General features: G+C 37.6%; 1 protein-coding gene across 2 annotated transcripts in view; it reads left to right on the top strand.

The window, feature by feature from the left end:
- OLFM3 (olfactomedin 3) overlaps nt 1-21,398 on the top strand; it is a 171,999-nt gene extending 150,601 nt beyond the window's left edge. For both annotated transcript variants that reach the window (XM_075182560.1, XM_075182559.1), the window contains exons 4-6: nt 3,734-3,953; nt 11,830-11,936; nt 15,293-21,398. In XM_075182560.1, the coding sequence (XP_075038661.1) occupies nt 3,734-3,953; nt 11,830-11,936; nt 15,293-15,970 (1,005 nt within the window). In that variant the 3' untranslated portion in view covers nt 15,971-21,398. The remainder of the gene's footprint in view (nt 1-3,733; nt 3,954-11,829; nt 11,937-15,292) is intronic.
- Nucleotides 21,399-21,718: the final 320 nt, after the last annotated feature.

Genomic DNA, 21,718 nt, shown 5'->3' with positions numbered 1-21,718 from the left:
AAAAAAGTTATAAAAAAAATAAAAATTAAAAATTAAAAAATAAATAAATTATAACCAAATTTGCAAAACCAATCCAGCAGTATAAGCCCATTGGTACTGCAATATTACCAAGTTCACACATTCAGCAGTAAAAGTCCAGTGGTACTGCAATATTACAAAGTTCACACATTCTGCAGTATCAGTCCAGTGGTGCTGTGTCCTGTGCTCTGTCCTGCTGAGTTCAGTAGTGCTGCTGGGTCCTGTGCTGTGTCCTGTTCAGTCCAGTGGTGCTGTGTCCTGTGCTCTGTGCTTCTAAGGGCATAGTTATTTCCCCATTATTCCCAATTTTTTAAAAAATAAAAAATTTATTTTAAAAAAAATTAAAATAAAAAATTAAAAAAAAAAAGTAATTATAACCAAATTTGCAAAACCAATCCAGCAGTATAAGTCCAGTGGTACTGCTACATTACAAAGTTCACTGATTCAGCAGTATAAGTCCAGTGGTACTGCTATTACAAAGTTCACTGATTCAGAAAAAATGGTGGAGGATTATTTTGCTGACACCATCCAAATAGACATGTCAGACAGTCCATATTGTTACTGGCAGGAAAAAAAGACAGTTTGGAAGCCCCTGTACAAACTGGCTCTATTTTACCTGAGTTGTCCCCCCTCCAGTGTGTACTCGGAAAGAGTTTTTAGTGCAGCGGGGAACCTGGTCAGTGAGTGGCGAAGGAGGTTGCTTCCTCATAACGTGGAAAAAATGATGTTTATAAAAATGAATAATCAATTCCTCAATGAAGTACAGCACTGCCCTCCAGATAGTACAGAGGGACCTGTGGTTGTGGAGTCCAGCGGGGACGAATTGATAATGTGTGATAAGGAGGAAGTACACACTGTAGGGGGAGAGGAATCAGAGGTTGAGGATGAGGACGACATCTTGCCTCAGTAGAGCCTGTTTAGTCTGTACTGGGAGAGATGAATAGCTTTTTTGGTGTGGGGGCCTAAACAAACCAATCATTTCAGCCAAAGTTGTTTGGTAGACCCTGTCGCTGAAATGATTGGTTTGTTAAAGGGTGCATGTCCTATTTCAACAACATAAGGGTGGGTGTGAGGGCCCAAGGACAATTCCATCTTGGAACTTTTTTTTTGGCATTATATGACCAATCAACAGTCGTTTGCCATGTTCAAAAAGTAAAACCAAATTTAAACAAATTCAAGAAATTAAACCAAAAGTAAAATGCCCTGTCATAATTTAAAACAAGAGGTATTGACCTGCTCTAAAACTACTGTATTGTTGTTTATATTTTATAAACACTACACTTGAAAGCTTGAGTCTTTCAATGAAAAAGTAACTGTCCATTGCACGAATATTTGCAACAGGGACAATTTTAGGGTTAAGAAAGTCAACTAATAACACTTGGACGCTGTCTGTCTTTATAAACACTACACTTGGAAGTTGGAGGAGGTATTGTGGCCCCGGCACCAAATTTACTACCGGGGCCACTCCACTGTGCAGTCCATATTTAGGTGTATCAGATATTAAACAACGATGACAGTTGATGCCCAATTTTTTAATTATATTGTTGGCGCTGTAAAAAATTGTGTTCCGGGCACACCACACTACGCAGTCCATACCCTTTTTTGGTGGAATTATGACCCGTGGAGGGTTTTTTAATTATATTGTGGCCTCGGTACCAAATTGTGTACCGCGGCCACCACACTACGCAGTCAAGATAGATAGATGCGTATCATAGATAAAGTACATTCAGTGTTGTGGGGCAAATTTGAAAATATTCAAAATGCACTGACATTATCAAAAACAAGAGGTTTTCACACGCTGGAACTCCAACATGTATATGATGGAGAGGATGGAGGAGCAGCCGTATGTGCAGTGTAATGCAGACCTGTTGAAGGTTTTCTATATATTTTATTGTGGTGCCCAGTGCCCACTACTCTACGCAGTCCAGATACTATTTTTGGGTGTAATTCAGACCTGTTGAAGGTTTTCTATATATTTTATTGTGGTGCCCAGTGCCCACTACTCTACGCAGTCCAGATACTATTTTTGGGTGTAATTCAGACCTGTTGAAGGTTTTCTATATATTTTATTGTGGTGCCCAGTGCCCACTACTCTACGCAGTCCAGATACTATTTTTGGGTGTAATTCAGACCTGTTGAAGGTTTTCTATATATTTTATTGTGGTGCCCAGTGCCCACTACTCTACGCAGTCCAGATACTATTTTTGGGTGTAATTCTGACCTGTTGAAGGTTTTCTATATATTTTATTGTGGTGCCCAGTGCCCACTACTCTACGCAGTCCAGATACTATTTTTGGATGTAATTCTGACCTGTTGAAGGTTTTCTATATATTATATTGTGGTGGCCAGTGGCCAGTCCTCTACGCAGTCCAGATACTATTTTTGGGTGTAATGCAGATCTGTTGAAGGTTTTCTATATATTTTTTATTGTGGTGCCCAGTGCCCACTACTCTACGCAGTCCAGATACTATTTTTGGGTGTAATTCAGACCTGTTGAAGGTTTTCTATATATTATATTGTGGTGGCCAGTGGCCAGTCCTCTACGCAGTCCAGATACTATTTTTGGGTGTAATTCAGACCAGTTGATGGGTTTTTAATTGTATTGTGGGGAACACTCCTCTACGCAGTCCAGAAAGATACCTCGTTGCAACGTTTTGTACTAAAAAAAAAAAATTATTGTGAGGTGTTAGGTGTTCAGAATAGCCTTTAAATTAGTGGAAATTTTTGTTATTGAATGTTATTGAGGTTAATAATAGCGTAGGAGTGAAAATAAGCCCAAAAACTTGATTTTTACACTTTTTAGTTTTTTTTCAAAAAAAATCCGAATCCAAAACCTTAAATCCGAACCAAAATGTTTCGGCAGGTGTTTTGCAAAACAAATCCGAACCCAAAACATAGAGAAAATCCGGATCTAAAACACAAAACACGAGACCTCAAAAGTCGCTGGTGCACATCCTATATATATATATATATATATATATATATATATATATATATAGCCACAAATTCTGCAGCGCTGTACAATGATCTCCCATACATCAGTCCCTGCCCCATTGGAGCTTACAGCCTAAATTCACTAACACATATACACACACAGACCAAGAGAGACCAAGGTCAATTTATAGCAGCCAACCTACTAGTCTGTTTTTGGAGTGTGGGAGGAAACTGAGGCACCCGGAGGAAACCCACGCACACATGGGAAGAACATGCAAACTCCACACAGATAAGGCTATGGTCAGGAATCAAACTCATGACCCCACTGGTGTCAGGCAGAAGTGCTAACCACTAAGCCACCATGCTGCCCACTAGATAGACATGCTGTTATATACCACTATATTACTGCCGTATTGGAAACAAATTTACTACTGTTATGCTGACTTACCTGGTCCTCCATAGCCTCACCATCATACCACCCTCTGCCACACACCCTTTTCACCATGATCAAGTGAAAGTGAGGTCTCAAGACAGCCTAAAAGTTTTTGAAGTTCCCTTTGTCACAAGGAACTTCCTAACCAAATTATAATACCTGGTGGGTGTACAGGGACATAAGCTATACATAATAAATGTATCAAATATAACTGTAATGTCGAGTGCATATTTGCATACGTATATTCACGATGTTCATTTAAAAACATGCACTATTGTTTTTTAATAAAAGATGGATATTTTGCCCCATATCCTATTGGGTTCATTACAATTTATCTGTGTATTATAGGATCTCAAAGAAAAGATGGATGAGCTGCAGCCATTAATCCCTGTTTTGGAGCAGTATAAAACAGATGCTCGCCTCATTACACAGTTCAAGGAAGAGATCAGAAATCTAACTGCAATTCTCACCACCATCCAACAAGAGATTGGAGCATTTGACTATGAGGAACTGCACCGGAGGGTTCTGGGACTGGAGACTCGCCTCAGAGAATGCATGAAAAAACTCAGTAAGACAAGACTTTTCTTATATGTTCTATTCATGTATTTTACTGTACATCCTGTTCATAGACCCATAAGTCTTCAGCTCTTTGAAGGTTCTTTGAATTGATTTCATTGTTTGCCAGAGCATTACTTATGAGACAATAGTTAACTTAATAAAATGTAAATTTGTGTTGTCCCAAGTAAAATATAGGTAAGATAATCAATGTGTTTGTCACGATCCAGCACTCACCTGAGCCTGTGTGATGTGTGTGTGACAAAGGGTTATTTAAAAACAACCACCTGGTCTGTTTAAAAATTATTAAAACACTCCCTATCTGTCCCACATACTAATTTTGCCTTATCAATTCTGCCACCACCAAGGTTTTCTGTGGTGAACTGACACTCTTACTCAGGAAGCCTTCAATTCTCCATTTAAACTAATTTATCACTATTCACTTTCATCAGAGTTATCATAAACCAAATGATCTCCCCTGACCCAGAGTTAACATATACCAAATGATCTCCTCTGTTTCAACTATGTAGCGTTCTAAAATCAAGTCTGAAACGTCAATTCGTAAGAATACAGAGACATGGACTTATTAAGTATAATTTAATATGAAAATAAATCCACAATACTTAAGATGAAAAATAATTAGCAAAATGACATGCAAAGATATAATAAACAGTTTCTTGTAAAATAAAAAGGAATAAATCAACAGATATGTTAATCTCACGAATGATCTGATTTCTGTTTGCTCGGAGAAGCAGGAATAAATGAACACTTCTCAATATGAAATTGAATCCCCAAAGTGAAAAAATCATGCTTCATGTGCCCACAGCCTCTCTTCCTGTGATGTCAGAACTAAAAAGAATGTGTAAATGCAAATTAGTTGAATATGACCTCTGCTCAACACCTTTCAAGTTAGGTTTTCTTTACGCTGGACTAACATCTTACCAGAATGTTCTACAAAGATGATATTGCCTACACTCAACAGGTGATAAGTTCCCCTTCTGTATGTTGACTATCACTGATGCTAGTAATATAACCTTAAAGAAAGTGTTTAAGACCTTTATCTCTTAAACTGATATTGGGCTCTCATCTGTAACTACCTGTCTGGAACTATCTATCCATAAATACCTCATAGATAGAACAGAAGAGTTTAGCATGCTCAAAGATATACATGAATTTAGCCTACCCCTTTTAAGTTTTAACACATGGCTGGCACAAACTATGAACCACATCAAGTTAATACTTTATATTAACTCACAAACACATATTTGCAGTTCTATATGACTAGTAATTAGCTTGCATATAACAATGTGTATGGAAGATTCCTAATTTCTGAACAAAATGTTCAGTTCTCAGCAATGTTAGACACTTAACTAAAGGAAATAAAATTTGGAAACCAAGACACTGGAGTCCTTTGCAGATGGAGATGGTTGATCAGTAATACTGGTGCAAAGGGGATAATGAGCAGGTGTAAAAGGGTCTGTGTTTTACACATCATCATAATAATAATTACCAAAAGCATAATCACTGCTACTAAACATACACAATATGTAATTGGTAGTCTATACCATACCTCCAGAAATAAGAGGATATTAAAGATGATACTATATACTCAGTACCCTAGTACTCCTCCTCAGATACCACTTTGTTAAGTCACATTCACATCTTCCCTTGCGCTATTTAGACCACGTTTAATCCAGTCTTTCATTATTTAAATACTATCAACTTTATAATCACACTAAAGTTTCTTTATAGAGGCTGTATACACTATAGAAAGATACAACTACAGTGCAGATATATATGTATAAAATATTTTTACAGCACAATGTTACAACATATAGCTTCAATTACATAATCTTGGACACTGTATATTTAACAGTTCAAATTGGATGTTGTCGAAATGAAGACAATGAAAATGGCGACATTCAGAATAGCAAAATATTTATTATGTCACCACAGTTAAAATGTCGACATTGTGGCTGTCGACAGGTTGTAACAGCTAAACTGTGAGAAAGCGACAATGTTGGCACTACCACCAGTACTAGCGCCAACAGTACATAATACTACTGCCGGAACTGCAAAACAAATAAAGAAAAAAAAATGTCAGTAATGGTAAGATTGGAGTGCCAAAAAACGTAGCGTACCCACGATTTTACTAGTACCAGCACTAGGCTCTGCCAACCAGGGCTGGTGCACTATAGCATGGGAACCAGCAGTGTGGAGTCCCCCTGCCATAATGACAAACCATCCCCAGGCTGTTCAGCACTGGACTGGATTCCCTAGGGAAATGGGGTTCGCAAAATAAAATGCAGGATGTACTCAGCTTTGTGCTGAAAGCAATAGTATTTTTCCCACACCCCTAGGTGGTGGGTGTCAGGTAATAATAATTTAATTAATGTAAAACACCATTTTGTTCCTGGTGCTCTACAGGTCACAGCAAGCGCAGGATGCCATTAACAGTTTGGGCATGATGGTGCTTGCAATACTACAAGCACCAGCATATAAATAGCTGCCAGGGCTTGCTGGCACTCGGGGAAGATTCAGAGCCATCATGCCCTGACACCCAGTGCCCACTAGGACCTCTAATGTACCATGACAATATGTAAATAAAGCACACACAGCCGTTTTTAAACTACTTTATTTGAAATAAATTTTAAAAAAATCTGAAGTAGTCATCATAATCAAGGGTCTTTATCTGTAATAATTCCAATTGTACATGCTTGTTCAAAACAAAAAAATAAAATATTTTCAACGTCTTCCAAGGTTTAAAAAAACCCACAATGTTAAGAAAATAAAAGAAAAAAGATCTTCCAAGGTCTTCCAACTTTCGATTAAAAAATCAACCTGGTAGCAATGGGTATGCTGGTGCTTGTAGTACTACAAACACCAGCATACTCAAACTGTTAATGGCAGTGTGTGCTTGCTGGGACTACCAAGGACAATTTTTTTTTACACCAATTAAATTACCATTACACCACAGTGCTTTCAGCACGGGGCTGGGTACCCCGGTAGGAGGGGCACATTTTTTCTGTGGACCCCATCTACCTAGGGAATCCAGCCCCATGCTGACTAGCCTGGGGCTGGATAACAATAAATTAGAGCTTTTTGGTAAAGCAGATCATCCCTATGTTTACAGAAAACAAAATGAGTAGAACATCTTCCCTACACCCAAACAAGGAGATTCACTGATGTTTTGGTGTTGCTGTGCTGCACTGAATAAGTGGCCACATCTAAATCCCATAGAACACCTATAGAGGGATCTGAATACAGCAATTGGGAGAAGGCAGCCCTCAAATTTAGAAGAACTGGAACAGTCTGCACAAGAAGAGTGTACCAAATTCCCAGTAGAGAGGTGCATGCTCATCCATAGCGATAGGAAGTGGGTGATTGCCGTTATTTTGAACAAAGACTATGTTACCAAATATTAAGACTAGGGTGTGAATAATTTTGTCAATACTATTTTTTTTCATTTTCTCATTTATAAGGATATACAGTACTAACTTCAGGAAAAAAAAACAACAGTTCTGTATATTAACAGAGAAAGAATTGACCAAATACTGTTGTTAATTTCACTTTATGTTTAGGGGAAATAGTGAATTATTTGAAAAAATGCAAGTGTGACAATATTTTTGGCCACAATTGTACATATCATAAGATTTGTGTCTAAGCATATTTTTATGGGAGAATTCTAGAGATTGTAAATCAAGCGCCTATAGGCATCATGATGAAAATGCATATAATCATACTTACCTACTTTTGACTGGCTCCCTCTGGGAGATCACTGAAGAGGGGTGTGAAGGGAGGGCGGAAGGGGCAGGGCTTCGCGATTCGCACCATTTTGGCAAAATGGCGGTCCGCCCCCCTTCCGCCCATACACCCCTCCATGCCGGCAGATGTGGGAGAATTGCCAGCTCTCCCGGGATTCCGGGAGACCTACCCGAAATTCGGGAGTCTCCTGGACATTCCAGGAGAGTTGGCATGTATGATATAATCTGACCACTCTTGACTCATCTTATCACTCATGAGAACATATATAAAATGTGCACCTTTTTGTGCAATTTTCCGTCAGGTTTTGCAAACAGCAGCATTTTGACATGGATCCTTGGAGGCAAATCTGGCACTGTGATTCATATTCTGCCGAGTTGAAGACATGCAGGTTGAATTGTGGTTTTTACTGGGATAAATCACACGGTTTGGAAAACACGCAAAAATACACATTTTTAAATTGAAGTATGGAAAAAACTCAGTTTGATACATTCCCCCACTCTTTTTTATGAATATCAAGTTCTTGAATCTATTTTGATTTTAACATAAATAACAAGAGTGACTGAGCAGTTAATGTATTGTCTCAGTTATGGTTATCCTTCTAAGAAATTGCATTAAAAACTCTGACGCCCTAGTTTAATCATTATTAAAAGACCCAAAAGAAGCAGGAGGTCTGTTCTAATGATGCAGATATGCCTGGTTACATTTCCTGCACTCCAGGAGCTTGACTGTTTAATAGTTATTGTATCACCTGGTACAGATTTAAATATCTTTGTTTTTTTGTTACAAAAGGCAGAAAGCACTTTATAGTAATTAGAGAATGCGTGGAAGTATGTATTTTCTCATTCTATCTTTCTTCTAAGCAAATGTAATTTTGATTAGGTTCAAAATGATTTCTTTAAAGAGCTGCTATTTATCTATTACAATCTTGTGCTCTTATGCTTTAGCTGCATGAGTGTTCAGGGAGCATTGTGGGGAGTCTCCTGGATAAGTGCAATCAGTCACTAAGAAAATCAGTATTGTCTTATCTAATTATACTCTTATTGGTGGCATGTGGGGAAATGGACAAACAGTAAGCAACGGACTGTGTATATTATTTATAAAACAATATAGATATATAGGGGTCAAAGTGATCTTGTATATTATGATATGCCATACCACCACTTCTCCTACTGTTTTGATTATAAAACTATCAAATTCTAATCGCTTATATTTTCCATAAAGCCACTTCTAAATTTTTATACCTCCACTTCTAAATTTCCCCTTTGACCACTATATATATATCTCAAAACATACACAGCCTTAGTCCCATTTTCAAATAATGTGCAAGTAGTGTAATGATCAGTAATGGATTGCTGTTCAACAACAAGGGGGACGGAATCCCACAGCAGGATGGGTAGGTTGGGAGTTTATTTAGGAAAGTTTTATTATTGATGGCTAACATTAAACTGACAGAAACAAATAAAAGGAGTAAACCAGAGTAATCAGGCAGACATCAATACCAGGGGGTATATTTATTAAACCGGGTTTGAAAAAGCGGAGATGTTGCTTATAGCAACCAATCAGATTCTAGTTATTTATTTAGTACATTCTACAAGATGACAGCTAGAATCCGATCCACTATTTCAAACCCGCAGTTTAGTAAATATACCCCCAGGAGTCAAACTAAACACATAGACAGGACACAGATATAAAAAAGCGCAAACGACAAGACAGTATCAAGGTAGATAAAAGGATGGGAAAGGTACCGTCACCCAAACCACAAATGGAGAATGCTGTTCCCGGTCACAGACACAAAATTAGCCAGCGATCTCCACTGTTAGAGAAAGGCAGGATATTGCTGTGAATTCACTGCAGCTGGACGTGTTATAGTGGAGAAGATAAACCAGAAGGAAGAGACAATAGACACAATAGAATATAGGGAGAGACACAGCACAGCACCTGTTCCAAGAGCCCAGACGCTAAGGAGCATGCACTGAAGCACAAATGTCTTGGGTTTAAAACCCCAGCAAAACCTTAGAAGTAGTAATAGATATCATAAGAACAAAGCTATTACAGCTGAGAGGAACATCCATCTTTGTTAATGAAAAATAAATATTCATTGTTCCAGTCAGCTCTTTTTGGTTGCATCTATTATACTGTTAATGCCTACCACAAGGGCACAGAAAAAAAAGGCACAAGCTATGCCATCAAGGAGCAACATCTTCTCAGGAGCAATGCAAATTTACAATTATAGAAAACTGCAGAGGTGCAGCAGAAATGCAGCTTCCTCCTCCGAGTGACATCAAGCACAATCACTGCTCCTAGCACACAAGTTAGTTTTCAAGATGTTAGTGAATAAAATGTTATTCCCTCTGATGGAGAGGGCTTGGAAACATTAGGACATTTCTTGCTGAATGCTACGTTACTGCAAAAAGACATCAAAAGCATTTAAAAATGTCTAATGGGGGCATGCATAGGTATATGCAAATGGCAGAAAAACATGCATTTGCACAAAAATATTCCCTGCGCTTTTACATTTTTTTTCACTTTTTAAATAAACCCCAGAATGTTGTTATTGTTATATAGGAATAGTGTTTTCTGCATATTTCCAGGATTCTTCCGTACCCTTGGATGATATTAATTCTGAATATATTTCCAGGATAATCAGTATCTGGGTTGAGGAGAGTCTACTACATGACAAATATAAAGTAGTGAAGTTAAGGCAAAATGTAGCGCACGTTGAATTTAGAGGCATAAGAGGCCATTTTGCAGAGACTCGAAGTTCCAGCCATACAATCCTTGAGTTCTGCTTTTCTGCTTCTCTATTCTGTATCAGTAAATTCACTTTTCCTTGAATTTATAATCAGTGAATGAGGCTGAAACAGAGAGGTGCATGTTTGTGGATCTTGTGCCTGTCAGAAAAGACCCAATTCTAATTTAATACTTAAGGCACCACTATACTACAAAATTGAAATAAGATATGAAGCATGAAGGTAAAGTATAAAGTTTGTCGTTGATGTGACATTGCAGTGCAGCTTGTGAAAAAGTAAAGTATTTTTTCCCTACTTCATTACACACAACTAAAGCTCCTCTGAAGTCTGCTAATCGGATCTGATCCAGGTATAGAAGCTGTTTCAGTTGTTTTGACATCACTGGCCCTGTCCTTGTGTATGAATCCACCAATACACACTGTGCATTTCTTTTATTGTATTCAGCTCAGTAATGCATAACCTTTAAATTCATTATGTCCAATGTTGAAGTGAGATGGACATCCATTAGTGATCAGAATTGGGTAATAGGTGAAGGAAGATGACATCAGTAATGACTCATTTGGTTACCATAAAAATGAAAGCATCAATGGGTGAGTCAGTCACTTCAAAATGCCAGCGTCCTAACAATTCCAAATGGGGGTATGCATATTTATTTGCAAATGGAAGAATAACAGGGTCATTTGCAGAAACCCAGACAGGGGCATTTGCACAAAGTTTTTAAATGCAGCTAAGAAGTACGGCACTTATGGGAGGTGCAGCGTTCCTGTTGGTGTTTGGGGTGCCTTTTTTCTTGACCACTTTGTTTATGCTGATGCAGAGCTTCTATGCGAAAATATAGTACTACTTGATATTCACATATTGATATATTTTGCACTCTCTACTATTTAAAATGCAAGATAAGTTCAAAACCTGGGTGTATCATGACCTCCTAGCTCCTCAACACCTCCAGTTCTTAAAGATATAACATTTCTGTTAATAGGTTGCTATAGAAACTAGTTTCTCACTTGTTAAACTTATTTGCAACATTAATAAGACAAGTGACACTTTTTTATATATTATAGTTGTATATAATACATATGATATGCTGTATATCATTATCATTCATATTTAAAGCTCAAGTACTGTTAACTATGTTACTATAGCAGAAGATGTAATGGAGGTTCAAGGCACACATTTATGACTATGGATAAAAGATTATTATGTATAACAAGATTATTAAAATTATGTTAACATAACATCTGTGCTAATTGGAATATTAATGCATGAAATGTATAGTACTATTTGAGTATTTTCATTGTATTGAACAGTCTTAAGTTTGTAGGATTTCCTTCATGTCTTCTGATACCAGTCTTATTATTATTAAATTTCTTTTAGCTTGCGGAAAACTAATGAAGATTACTGGACCACTTACAGTGAAGGCATCTGGGCCAAGGTTTGGAGCCTGGATGACAGATCCTGTAGCCTCCGAGAAAAACAATCGCGTATGTAGTATATATATATTTTGTGAAACGCGTGCAAACAGATAGCTCCTCACACAGGTGTCTGCTGAACCACTTTGACATTTATTTACTTGTCACGAGGGATAAACAGTCTTGGCAGTGTCTTCAGCTATAAAATCAAACATATTCACAGAAATAAGCACAGTCCCAAATGCTGGCTATCACATTAAGGTCCCTAACTGGTCACTGGCCACTTGTTGGCACCAGTCTCCCACACACAACTCAAACCCAGGTTTTTAAGCTTCCTGCCAGGCATTGCTCTGGCTGATTCTTTAATTGATGAGACCAGGTGCTCCACCTGGTCTCCTACTCTGTGTGTGTATATATACATGTGTGTGTATATATATATATATATATATATATATATATATATATAATCTACTATATAAAAGCCTAGTGGCGTGTGTCTGTGTGTGGAAAAAAACCAAGCTGCAGCGCCACCTGCTGGGCGAAGTTATGCACTGACCTACTAAATTCTTAGTGTGTGGGGGGGAAAAAAACTCAGAAAGGGCTGAAATTTGGTATACTAAGATGTTTTTAATTTGTTAATTGTTAAAAGTTTTTATAAAGATTTTAAAAAAATATATATATATTTCTTGAAGGAGAAGTGACAGTTGGGAGTGGTTGGTGGTTGCCGGGGGTGACAGTGGGGAGTGGTTTGTAGTTACCGGGGGTGACAGAGCGAGAGGAGTGTGATACTCAGGACCGCTGAGAGAGATCCCTGTGTCTGGATAGACATCTGGATAGATGTGGCGATAAAGATGAAGGATGAGGTGATGGAGAAAAATGATGACGTGGTGACATGTGGATAAAACCACTTTAAAAAAGGGCGCTTATGTCGGGAAGTAACGCTTTTCCAACGAGGGGGCCTGGCCAAGCCCCAAATGCATGACAAGAACCTTTTTAACACCTTAAGTAGCTTGATTTGACTAGAATGCATGAGTATCATGCACGGGTTAACTTGTATGTGTATGTGTATATATATATATATATATATATATATATATATATATACGTACATGAACACAGTACAAGTCAATAGCACTCAAATTCAGCTATTGCAGTATTGTCATCTTTTATACTCTCATCTTTAGAGAAAATCACCTACCAGAAATACAATAAAGTTGTGCTTCATACAGTATGATGACCCACTGTATAATTTAGCTCCTCAGTTCTACATAGCCACAGATGTTTACATAAAAATAAAAGTAGAAAAGTTTGAAATAGTGCAATATTGTTTTTTCTTTTGATACACTACCTGTGCACAAAACACTAATATAATGTGAATGATTCCACCATAGGTCTCTTCTTAGCACACTTCTAGATATTTTTATGTGTATGTATACCATAAGTCCCATCACACTCCCTGTACACTCTGTGCACAGGTAGTGTATCAAACGAAAAACCACTATTGACCACTATTCAAGTTTTTTTACTTCTATTTTCATTTAAACATCTGCGGGTATGTGGAACTGAGGAGCTAAAAGATACAGAGGTTCATCATACTGTATGAAGGAGCACAACTTTATTGTATTTCTGGTACGTGATTTTCCCTAGAAACTAAATTATAAAAGATCACAATACCATGCCAGGAGGTGCATATATATATATATATATATATATATATATATATATATATATATATATAATGTATATGTATGTTACAAACACTCAGTGGCCACTTTGTTATGTACACCCTTCTAGCTTTTTGTAGGCCTTAATGACATGAATTCAACAAGATGCTGGACACATTCCTTTGGGATTCTGGTCCATGTTGACATGATAGCATCAGGCAGTTGCTACAAGTTTATTAGCTGCACATGCATTCCAGCGCATCCCAAAGGCTCTCTGTTATATAGAGCTCTGGTCACTGCAGAGTCCATTGGCGTACACTGAATTCACTGTCATGTTCATGGACCCAGCTTGAGATGACGTGTGCTTTGCGATAGGTTGCATTATCCTGCTGGAAGTAGCTATTAGAAGATAGGTAAACTGTCAACATAAAGAGATGCACATGGTCTGCAGTAATAATTAGGTTGGCTGCTGCATATAAACAATGCTCTACTGGCATTAAAGGGCCTAATTTGTGAAAAAAAATATTCTCCACACCACTATTACACCACCACTCCCAGCCTGCACTGTTGACACAAGGCATGATGGATCCATGGATTCAAGATGTTTATGCTAAATTCTGACACTACCATTTGCATCTCGCAGCAGAAATTGAGACCAGGCAACTTTTTTCCAAACTTTAACTTTTGTGAACCTGTGCCCACTGTAGCCTCAGTTTTATGTTCTTAGCTGACAGGAGTGGAACACGGTGTGATCTTCTTCTGCTGCAACCCATCCACTTCAAGGTTTTTATGTGCTGTGCGTTCAGCGATGTTCTTCTTCATACCACTGTTGTAATGCATGTTTACAACAGTGCCCCCAGGCTGTCTGGCCGCTCTCATTTGACCTCTCTCATTAACAAGTTATTTTCGCCCACAGAACTGTCGCTCACTGGATGTTTTTTTCCTTGTGCACCTTTTTTTTGTAAACTCTAGATACTGTTCTGCATGAAAATCTCAGGAGATCAGCAGTTTCTGCAGGGGCGAACGCAGGATTTAGAAGGGAGGGTTTCTGCCCCCCCGGAAAAAATAATAATATTGCGATTGGGAGCTGCTGCGCATGCGAGTCTAAAATCTACAGCAGCCGTGGCGCTGTCAAGTAGCATCCGCGGCAGTGCTGTATTATACTACAATACAGCACTGCCACGGACGCTTCTTTGACAGCGCCGCGGCTGCTGTACAGTACCGTTGGTTGGTGCGCCACTGTTCTGGTAATGTGTCCTGGATTCAGCTCCAGTGACAAAATCTATCCTCAGAAGTTTGAATTTTTAGAACTGTCTATACATTTAGATGCCTTAGAGTCTTCGCTATAAATGTCTGGGATCCATAGGAAAAATTGTGATGGGGCTACATACTATCACAAAATCATACCCACTATGATCCCTAGCCAGTATCCAACAGGGTGGAGTACTAAATGCATTAGTAGCAATCTGGCACATTAGTCTGAATTATATATACAGTTGTTTTATCATTCCAATTCATATAACTGACTTAATAAATATGATATAAATCCATATTGCATTTGTACTATAAGCAACATTTTTTCTTCTGTGACAGGGCCCTCTGTGCTGCCAACCTCCATAACAGTCTAATAGACTGCTAATGTTATACATATGTCATTGGATAAATAGATGGATGGAAGGGGATAGACTCATAATGTTGATTAAGTGCATATTACGCATAATTACAACCGTGAATGACTGAGTATTACATCTTCTTTATTTCCAGGTCTGGTACATGGAAGGATTCACTACTAGCAAGATTGTGCGTGAGTACAAGTCACTGGCAGATTTTGTCACTGGAGCTGAATCCAGGACTTACACATTACCAGTTAAATGGGCTGGTACCAGCCACCTGGTTTACAATGGGTCACTCTTCTTCAACAAGTACCAGAGCAACATCATTATTAAGTACAGCTTTAGTACAGGGAAGATCCTGGCCCAGCGTAGCTTGGACAACGCTGGTTTCAACAATGTCTATCCTTACACATGGGGTGGCTACTCTGACATTGATCTAATGGCTGATGAATTTGGACTATGGGCTGTTTATGCTACCAACCAGAATGCTGGCAATATTGTTATCAGCCAGCTGCGACAGGACACATTAGAAGTAGTTAAAAGCTGGAGTACTGATTACCCCAAGAGGAGTGCGGGAGAGTCCTTCATGATTTGTGGCACATTGTATGTCACCAACAACCATCTTACTGGGGCCAAGGTCTACTACTCATACTCAACCAAGTCCTCTTCATATGAGTACATGGACATCCCATTTCATAATCAGTACTTTCACATATCCATGCTGGATTACAATGCCCGGGATCGTGCCCTCTATGCCTGGAACAATGGACACCAGGTGCTTTTCAATGTCACGCTTTTTCACATCATTAAGACGGATAGTGATGTTTGAAGTTCAACATAACCTGCCTTTCACCCAGGGTCCCTCGCTCATCTTTTAATACACTGTTCTTCATTTACTGTACTTTGCTTACTTTTTTACTATTTCTTTTTTTTGTCCATATCATATACAATTCTCTTTTTTTTTCATTTTACAGAGCTGCGAAATAAAATGGTCACACTTTAATATAAATATTGTTAAAGTATAAACATACTGGCAACCATTTTCAGCAGTGGTGCCATTTTGTAGCCATTCTATTCCTAAATTCTGTGGTGTGTACTGTAGAAAGCAAATTACATATGTACTCCATGGTGAGTCAGAGAAACATTGGAAATTAAAACAGTGCTCCTTTTTACATACATTTGTGAGAAAAGATGACTAACAAAAGATAAAAAATGAACCTAAATAATCACACACAAGGGAAAATAATATAGTTCAAATATGCCAAATATCCTACATTTTCTGCTTTCCACAAAAATAAGACTATATACAGTGTGTCAAGGGCATGAGCTCATAGTTTTGTATTGCAGCAGTAATATAAGGCCTTGTACACATGGAAATTGAAAAACAATACTTTTAAAAACTAAAGACAAAACGGTGTACTTTGCACTTGCTTTTAACAGAGCATTCAAAGCATATTCTCAAGCCTCCCTGGAGTAGATTGTAGTATGGAGTCAATGTATCAAGTTTATTATTAATATTATTATTATTATCTTTTATTTATAAAGCGCTGACATATTAGGCAGTGCATACCCATTCTTTATTGTTTGTTTGCCATCAGATGGCTGCTTCACATAGCCATCCATTGGAGGTGTGGCCAGAGGAATGCTCAGGTTTACTAATCATACTTACCATCTCTCTCAGAATGTCCGGGAGACTCCAGAATTCCTTGCAGGTCTTCCGGACTTCCAGGAGAGCTGACAAATCTCCCGCATCTGCCCACTTCCTAGTGAAGTGGACAGACTTTGAACCTCCATGATGCTATTCTACGAGAATCGCATATTTTTGACTATGCCCCCATGCATAATTTTGGCATGGGGGCGAGGCTAAAATTATGCGATTCTCTGAGCCCCACACCCTTATGCCCACTTACCCAATTGAGACTCATGGAGGCCAACTTGGATAGGTTGATCATTACCATGTGCTCACTTGCACCACTCCCTTCCCTCCTCCTAGTGTTGCAATCCTCTGTAACCTCTGAGTAGAGCTGCAGGGTATATGCACTGCTGTGCTCCAAAAAAAGAGCACTATGTGCTCCCATGGAGCACTATTATATTTTCTAAAACATTATCGCGCCTGCTGCAGTTGACGCAAAGAGAAATGCACGCTTGTCAGAAAGTATGTGGACAGGACCATTCTTACATTATTTTTTGGACAGTGGGGGCAATTTTTAAGAAAGAGTGCCGAATGCCCAATGTCAATATCTATGTGTACAAGTCCTTTAACTTAGGTCAAATTGAAATGCCTTAGTCAAAAGGTGTCATTTTTATCTTAATGTGTCAGCTGGATGTAAAACAAATATATTAATAGAGACTCCTTGAAAATTGACACTCAAATCAAAGAAATCAACATGTGGCCTAGCATCCCTAAAGATGACATACATAAAGGCTTATTTGCTAATTGCAATACATGTTCTGTAAGCTAGTAAGCTATAGCAACCAATCGGATATCAGATTTTTGTTGTCTCTTATAGTGTACTAGTGCTTTCAATTTAGATCACTGATAGACAGTTTGCTGTCTATACTGCCTCTACCCATATCAGAAATGCCAGCATAATTAAAACTAATATAGGAATAAATAAAAGATAAACATATGTGAAGCTTTAGTTTGAAGTTCAAATGTCTACTAGATGTAATATGTTTTGGTAACAGGCTATAGGTATTTAATAGAGTTCACATGAACATAAAAATCCTATATACATTATAGTCTATATCAAATATGCTTTTAATCTTTAAGCATTGACTGTTATTAGTTGTGGGGTTTTGGATTAAATTAAGCCTAAAACAGCTGAACATTTGAAAAACAAGTGTTAGGTAAGTGTGCCTTTATGGCACTAATGAGTTAAATGATAACTACACATATATAATATATTAAGTAGACTGCTAATAATGTAGCAAGCCAAGGTCAGTGCACACCAGCAGGTTACATTTTCACAGATTAAATGCTGATCTGGTCATTCTCTGATATAACATCTTTCTCATCATATTTTCTTTTTCCACAATCCAGCAATTCATTGCATTCATTGCTAGTAAGTTAGGAAGAGCAGTAAAAGAGTTATTAAGCTGGGACCACCCCTTAGTCCTCTATCATATCACTGAATAACTCGCTGGCAGGTCTAATTATCCGTAATTATTAAACCCTGGAGCAGCCTCTACTAATAAGTCATAACGATGGACAATTATTTGGTCTATTAATCACGCAGACTCTATTAATGTATTGAGACTATGAGCAAGTAACCAGTGTGTGGTACTAATTTGCGGACTGCAAAAGAAGATAGCTTTTGAGAAAACAGCATTACAATTTTAAAGGATCTAGAAAGACAACGTGATCTCTGGACATGCTTTATTAAATCAATCTGCTTTTATTTATTTATTTATTTTGCTGCAAGAAAATTGAAGAAGGCCCCTGGGGAATTTTACTGTTTTCTAGGATATTTATACTTCTATTTATATTTTCTCTATTTCATTTTTTTTGTGCTTTAGTGTGTGTCGGTGTAATACGAATGTCTACCACAGTCCATTGACCATTTGCTAATTTTTGTATTTCTTATCTGTCTCTTCCTGATCATGTCTTTGTGTCACTGTCCTATTTGTGTCCTTCCATCAACACTGATTTGTTGTATATAGTCAACCTGTCCTGGGCAGTGGTTAGTGGCCAATCTTTAGAGATCTCCTTACAGACCAGAATATTATGATATTCTTATTATGAATTGCCTCCTCTACACTAGTAATTAAACAAGTTGTAAATGCTGCACTGAGGGAGCTTCTGTTACAACTTTGCTAAGGTCCTCTAATATTCAATATGGTTCTTCTTGACCACCCAGTTCCCACTGGTGTTTCTTCAGTCTGGACCCGGTACTGTTGCTTATCTAATTGTTAAAATAGAAACTGTGACTTTTTTCATTCAGATATATTTTTAGAAAAATTGTCCTACAGTAAATGTAAAATGTATACTAGGAGTCAGCACCTATATCAACTGCACTTGCATTTTGCTTTATAGGGAGAACATAGTCTTAGGTTAACTATTGCTTCTCAGGCACATTACAAAACAGGAGGTTTGGATCAAAACTGTAAGATTTATATTGACATTATGTAATGGATATCTTCAAATCCTTGGTCTGTGGGGAGTTCCTAAAGATCTTAGTCAATAGTCATACCTTTAACATTAAACCGAACCTGCAGCCATAGATGCAATGCCAGTGGTTAAACTGAAGCTATATGCCTTATCCTGTTGTACTAGAAATGATTGTGCCATCAATATAGAAGAATTTCCCATAGGCCTTCCAGGCCTAAATTAATTTTTGGGGATTTTACAGACTAATAATGGCAAAACTTTTGCTGATGTCTTGCAGGACTGGATTAACAGTACCAATGGTGTGTTTTATAATACACATTACCCTATGTATTGTGCTACATGCTAACATGTAACTAAAATAACAGTGGAGTCAGTGATTGTGATAGGAACGTGCGATCTGGCAGCCAATATTTCAATTGGACATAAAAGAGTAAAACGTGCAGGTGGTACATAGAGAGGAAACCCCAAGGTAGTTGATGTCCACAAACTGTGTTAAATATAGATGTGGTAATGAAGCAAATAAAACTTCAGCATACTTATTGATAAAACAGTCTGGCTATAGATAGGGATACAATACCTTAATGACTGTTGCTCTGGAGTTTATGTGCCATAGACTCCAAGCACAGGGTCTGGCTATAGATAGGTATTTAAGACCTTAATGACTGTTTCTCTGGAGTTTATGTGTGTAATCTTTAAGGGAAGATTTCAGGTAAGGACAATGAGTCCTTACATATAATAAAATAACATATTCCATCATTGTTATATATGTGCATTGACTACATGGCAAACTTGCAGATCTGATACATGCTGCCAATCAAGAGGCTAGTATCCATATCTATTAATTGTTCCATTAGAGTCATTGCCATGCTAAATGGAAATCCTCTGAAAATACTTTCCATTTTATTGATTATGCATACTGACTGAACGATACATATAGAAAATAATATGAATATTGAGACAATAGGCCTGATGCAAAGTTGAATCTATACCACTCAGTTAAACACTACAAAATACAGGATAATTTGGAATTAAACTTCCACCTCTAATTTGGTGTCCAAATATCTTATTATTCTATTTGGCTGCTTAGTTAGTAATGGAAAACTCGATTGACAGTGGTTTTCACATAAATTTCAGTATGTTCATTCCTTTACAAGGGTTTCTACCAGTAGCACATACACTAGAAACCCTATTTAAATGAACGGGCTTGAAAAGCTCAGAGAATTTTAAACATCAGAGGTCAATTCCTCTTTTTTCAAATCCATGGAACTCACTAAAAATTGGTGCTTCATAAAAGAGTTTTGACAAGAATACCCGTTTTTTGGGTGTGGTTTGGAAACATCCGATGTTTGGAGGTTTGCAACACACTTTTGTGAACTTGCCCCTTAGAATTTGTTTCTTAATCCTCCTAAAACACTTAATACCTTCACTTAAAGTTTTGTAACAGTAACTAGTATACAGAATTAACAACATTTTTCAGAAGTAAACTATATGAGTGATCTCAGCGCTGCCAGGCAGAAAGCAATAGGACAGTGTCGTGTGTATATGTGTATATATATATATATATATATATATATATATATATATATATTCAAATATTATGTGCTCTATATATAAATATATATATTTTCAAACGCTTGAAAAAGCATTTTTTTAAATATACACTCATTATACATTAATTGAAAACAATGTTCAGAACTAATAAGTGTTAGTTTTTATGTAACAGTTGAAGATTTAGCTATCAAATGCATCATATCTACACACAGCTTGCTGAAATCTAGTATCTAAGACAACAAGTTATATTCAGTTAGAGCAGATTGCAATCGCATCCTCTGCTCTGCATTACGTCCCCAGCAGTGCGCAGTTACCCCACTGGTTAGATTATCATTAGCCTTCATCCTGCTGATTATTTTCTCTACTCCTTGAGAGAGCTGGAAGTATTTTGTAATATTGAAATATCTGTGTTACATTTTGCCTTAACCCTAATCCTGGGCCTGGTGCTTCTGTATTGTAGCACATTTTTAACTCTGGCAAGCGTATTTGAGGCCTGTGTGTGTTGTTCTTGTAACCAACATTGTGCAATTGTATCTCTTCACTTTCTGTGGAAATCAGCAGTGCTATTTTTTATAAAATCAATATATTGACAGTTTTCTGTGTCATTGTGTAAAATTTTACTATACAATCTTCATGGCTTAGATCACCATAAATCTTGTTTTATCTGTAAGTGAAGCACAGGGATACATCCATTAACTAACTATTAGCTGGAGTGGCAAGGGAAGAAAATCAGATTTTTGTGCCTCTGCTGATGAAAGGTAACGCAGGTAATCTTGTGAAGCCTTTAACATTGATAATAGAAACTCTCACTTTTCAAAAATGATAAAAGGGCACAGCAATTGATTGGAGACATGGCACATTATAAAAAAATCATGCTAAAAACAATCTTCAAATACAAAGTAGAACTGTATTTTA

The sequence above is a fragment of the Mixophyes fleayi genome, chromosome 8 (assembly GCF_038048845.1).
Source record: "Mixophyes fleayi isolate aMixFle1 chromosome 8, aMixFle1.hap1, whole genome shotgun sequence".
Taxonomy (NCBI): domain Eukaryota; kingdom Metazoa; phylum Chordata; class Amphibia; order Anura; family Limnodynastidae; genus Mixophyes; species Mixophyes fleayi.
This window is presented reverse-complemented; position numbering and strand designations above follow the sequence as displayed.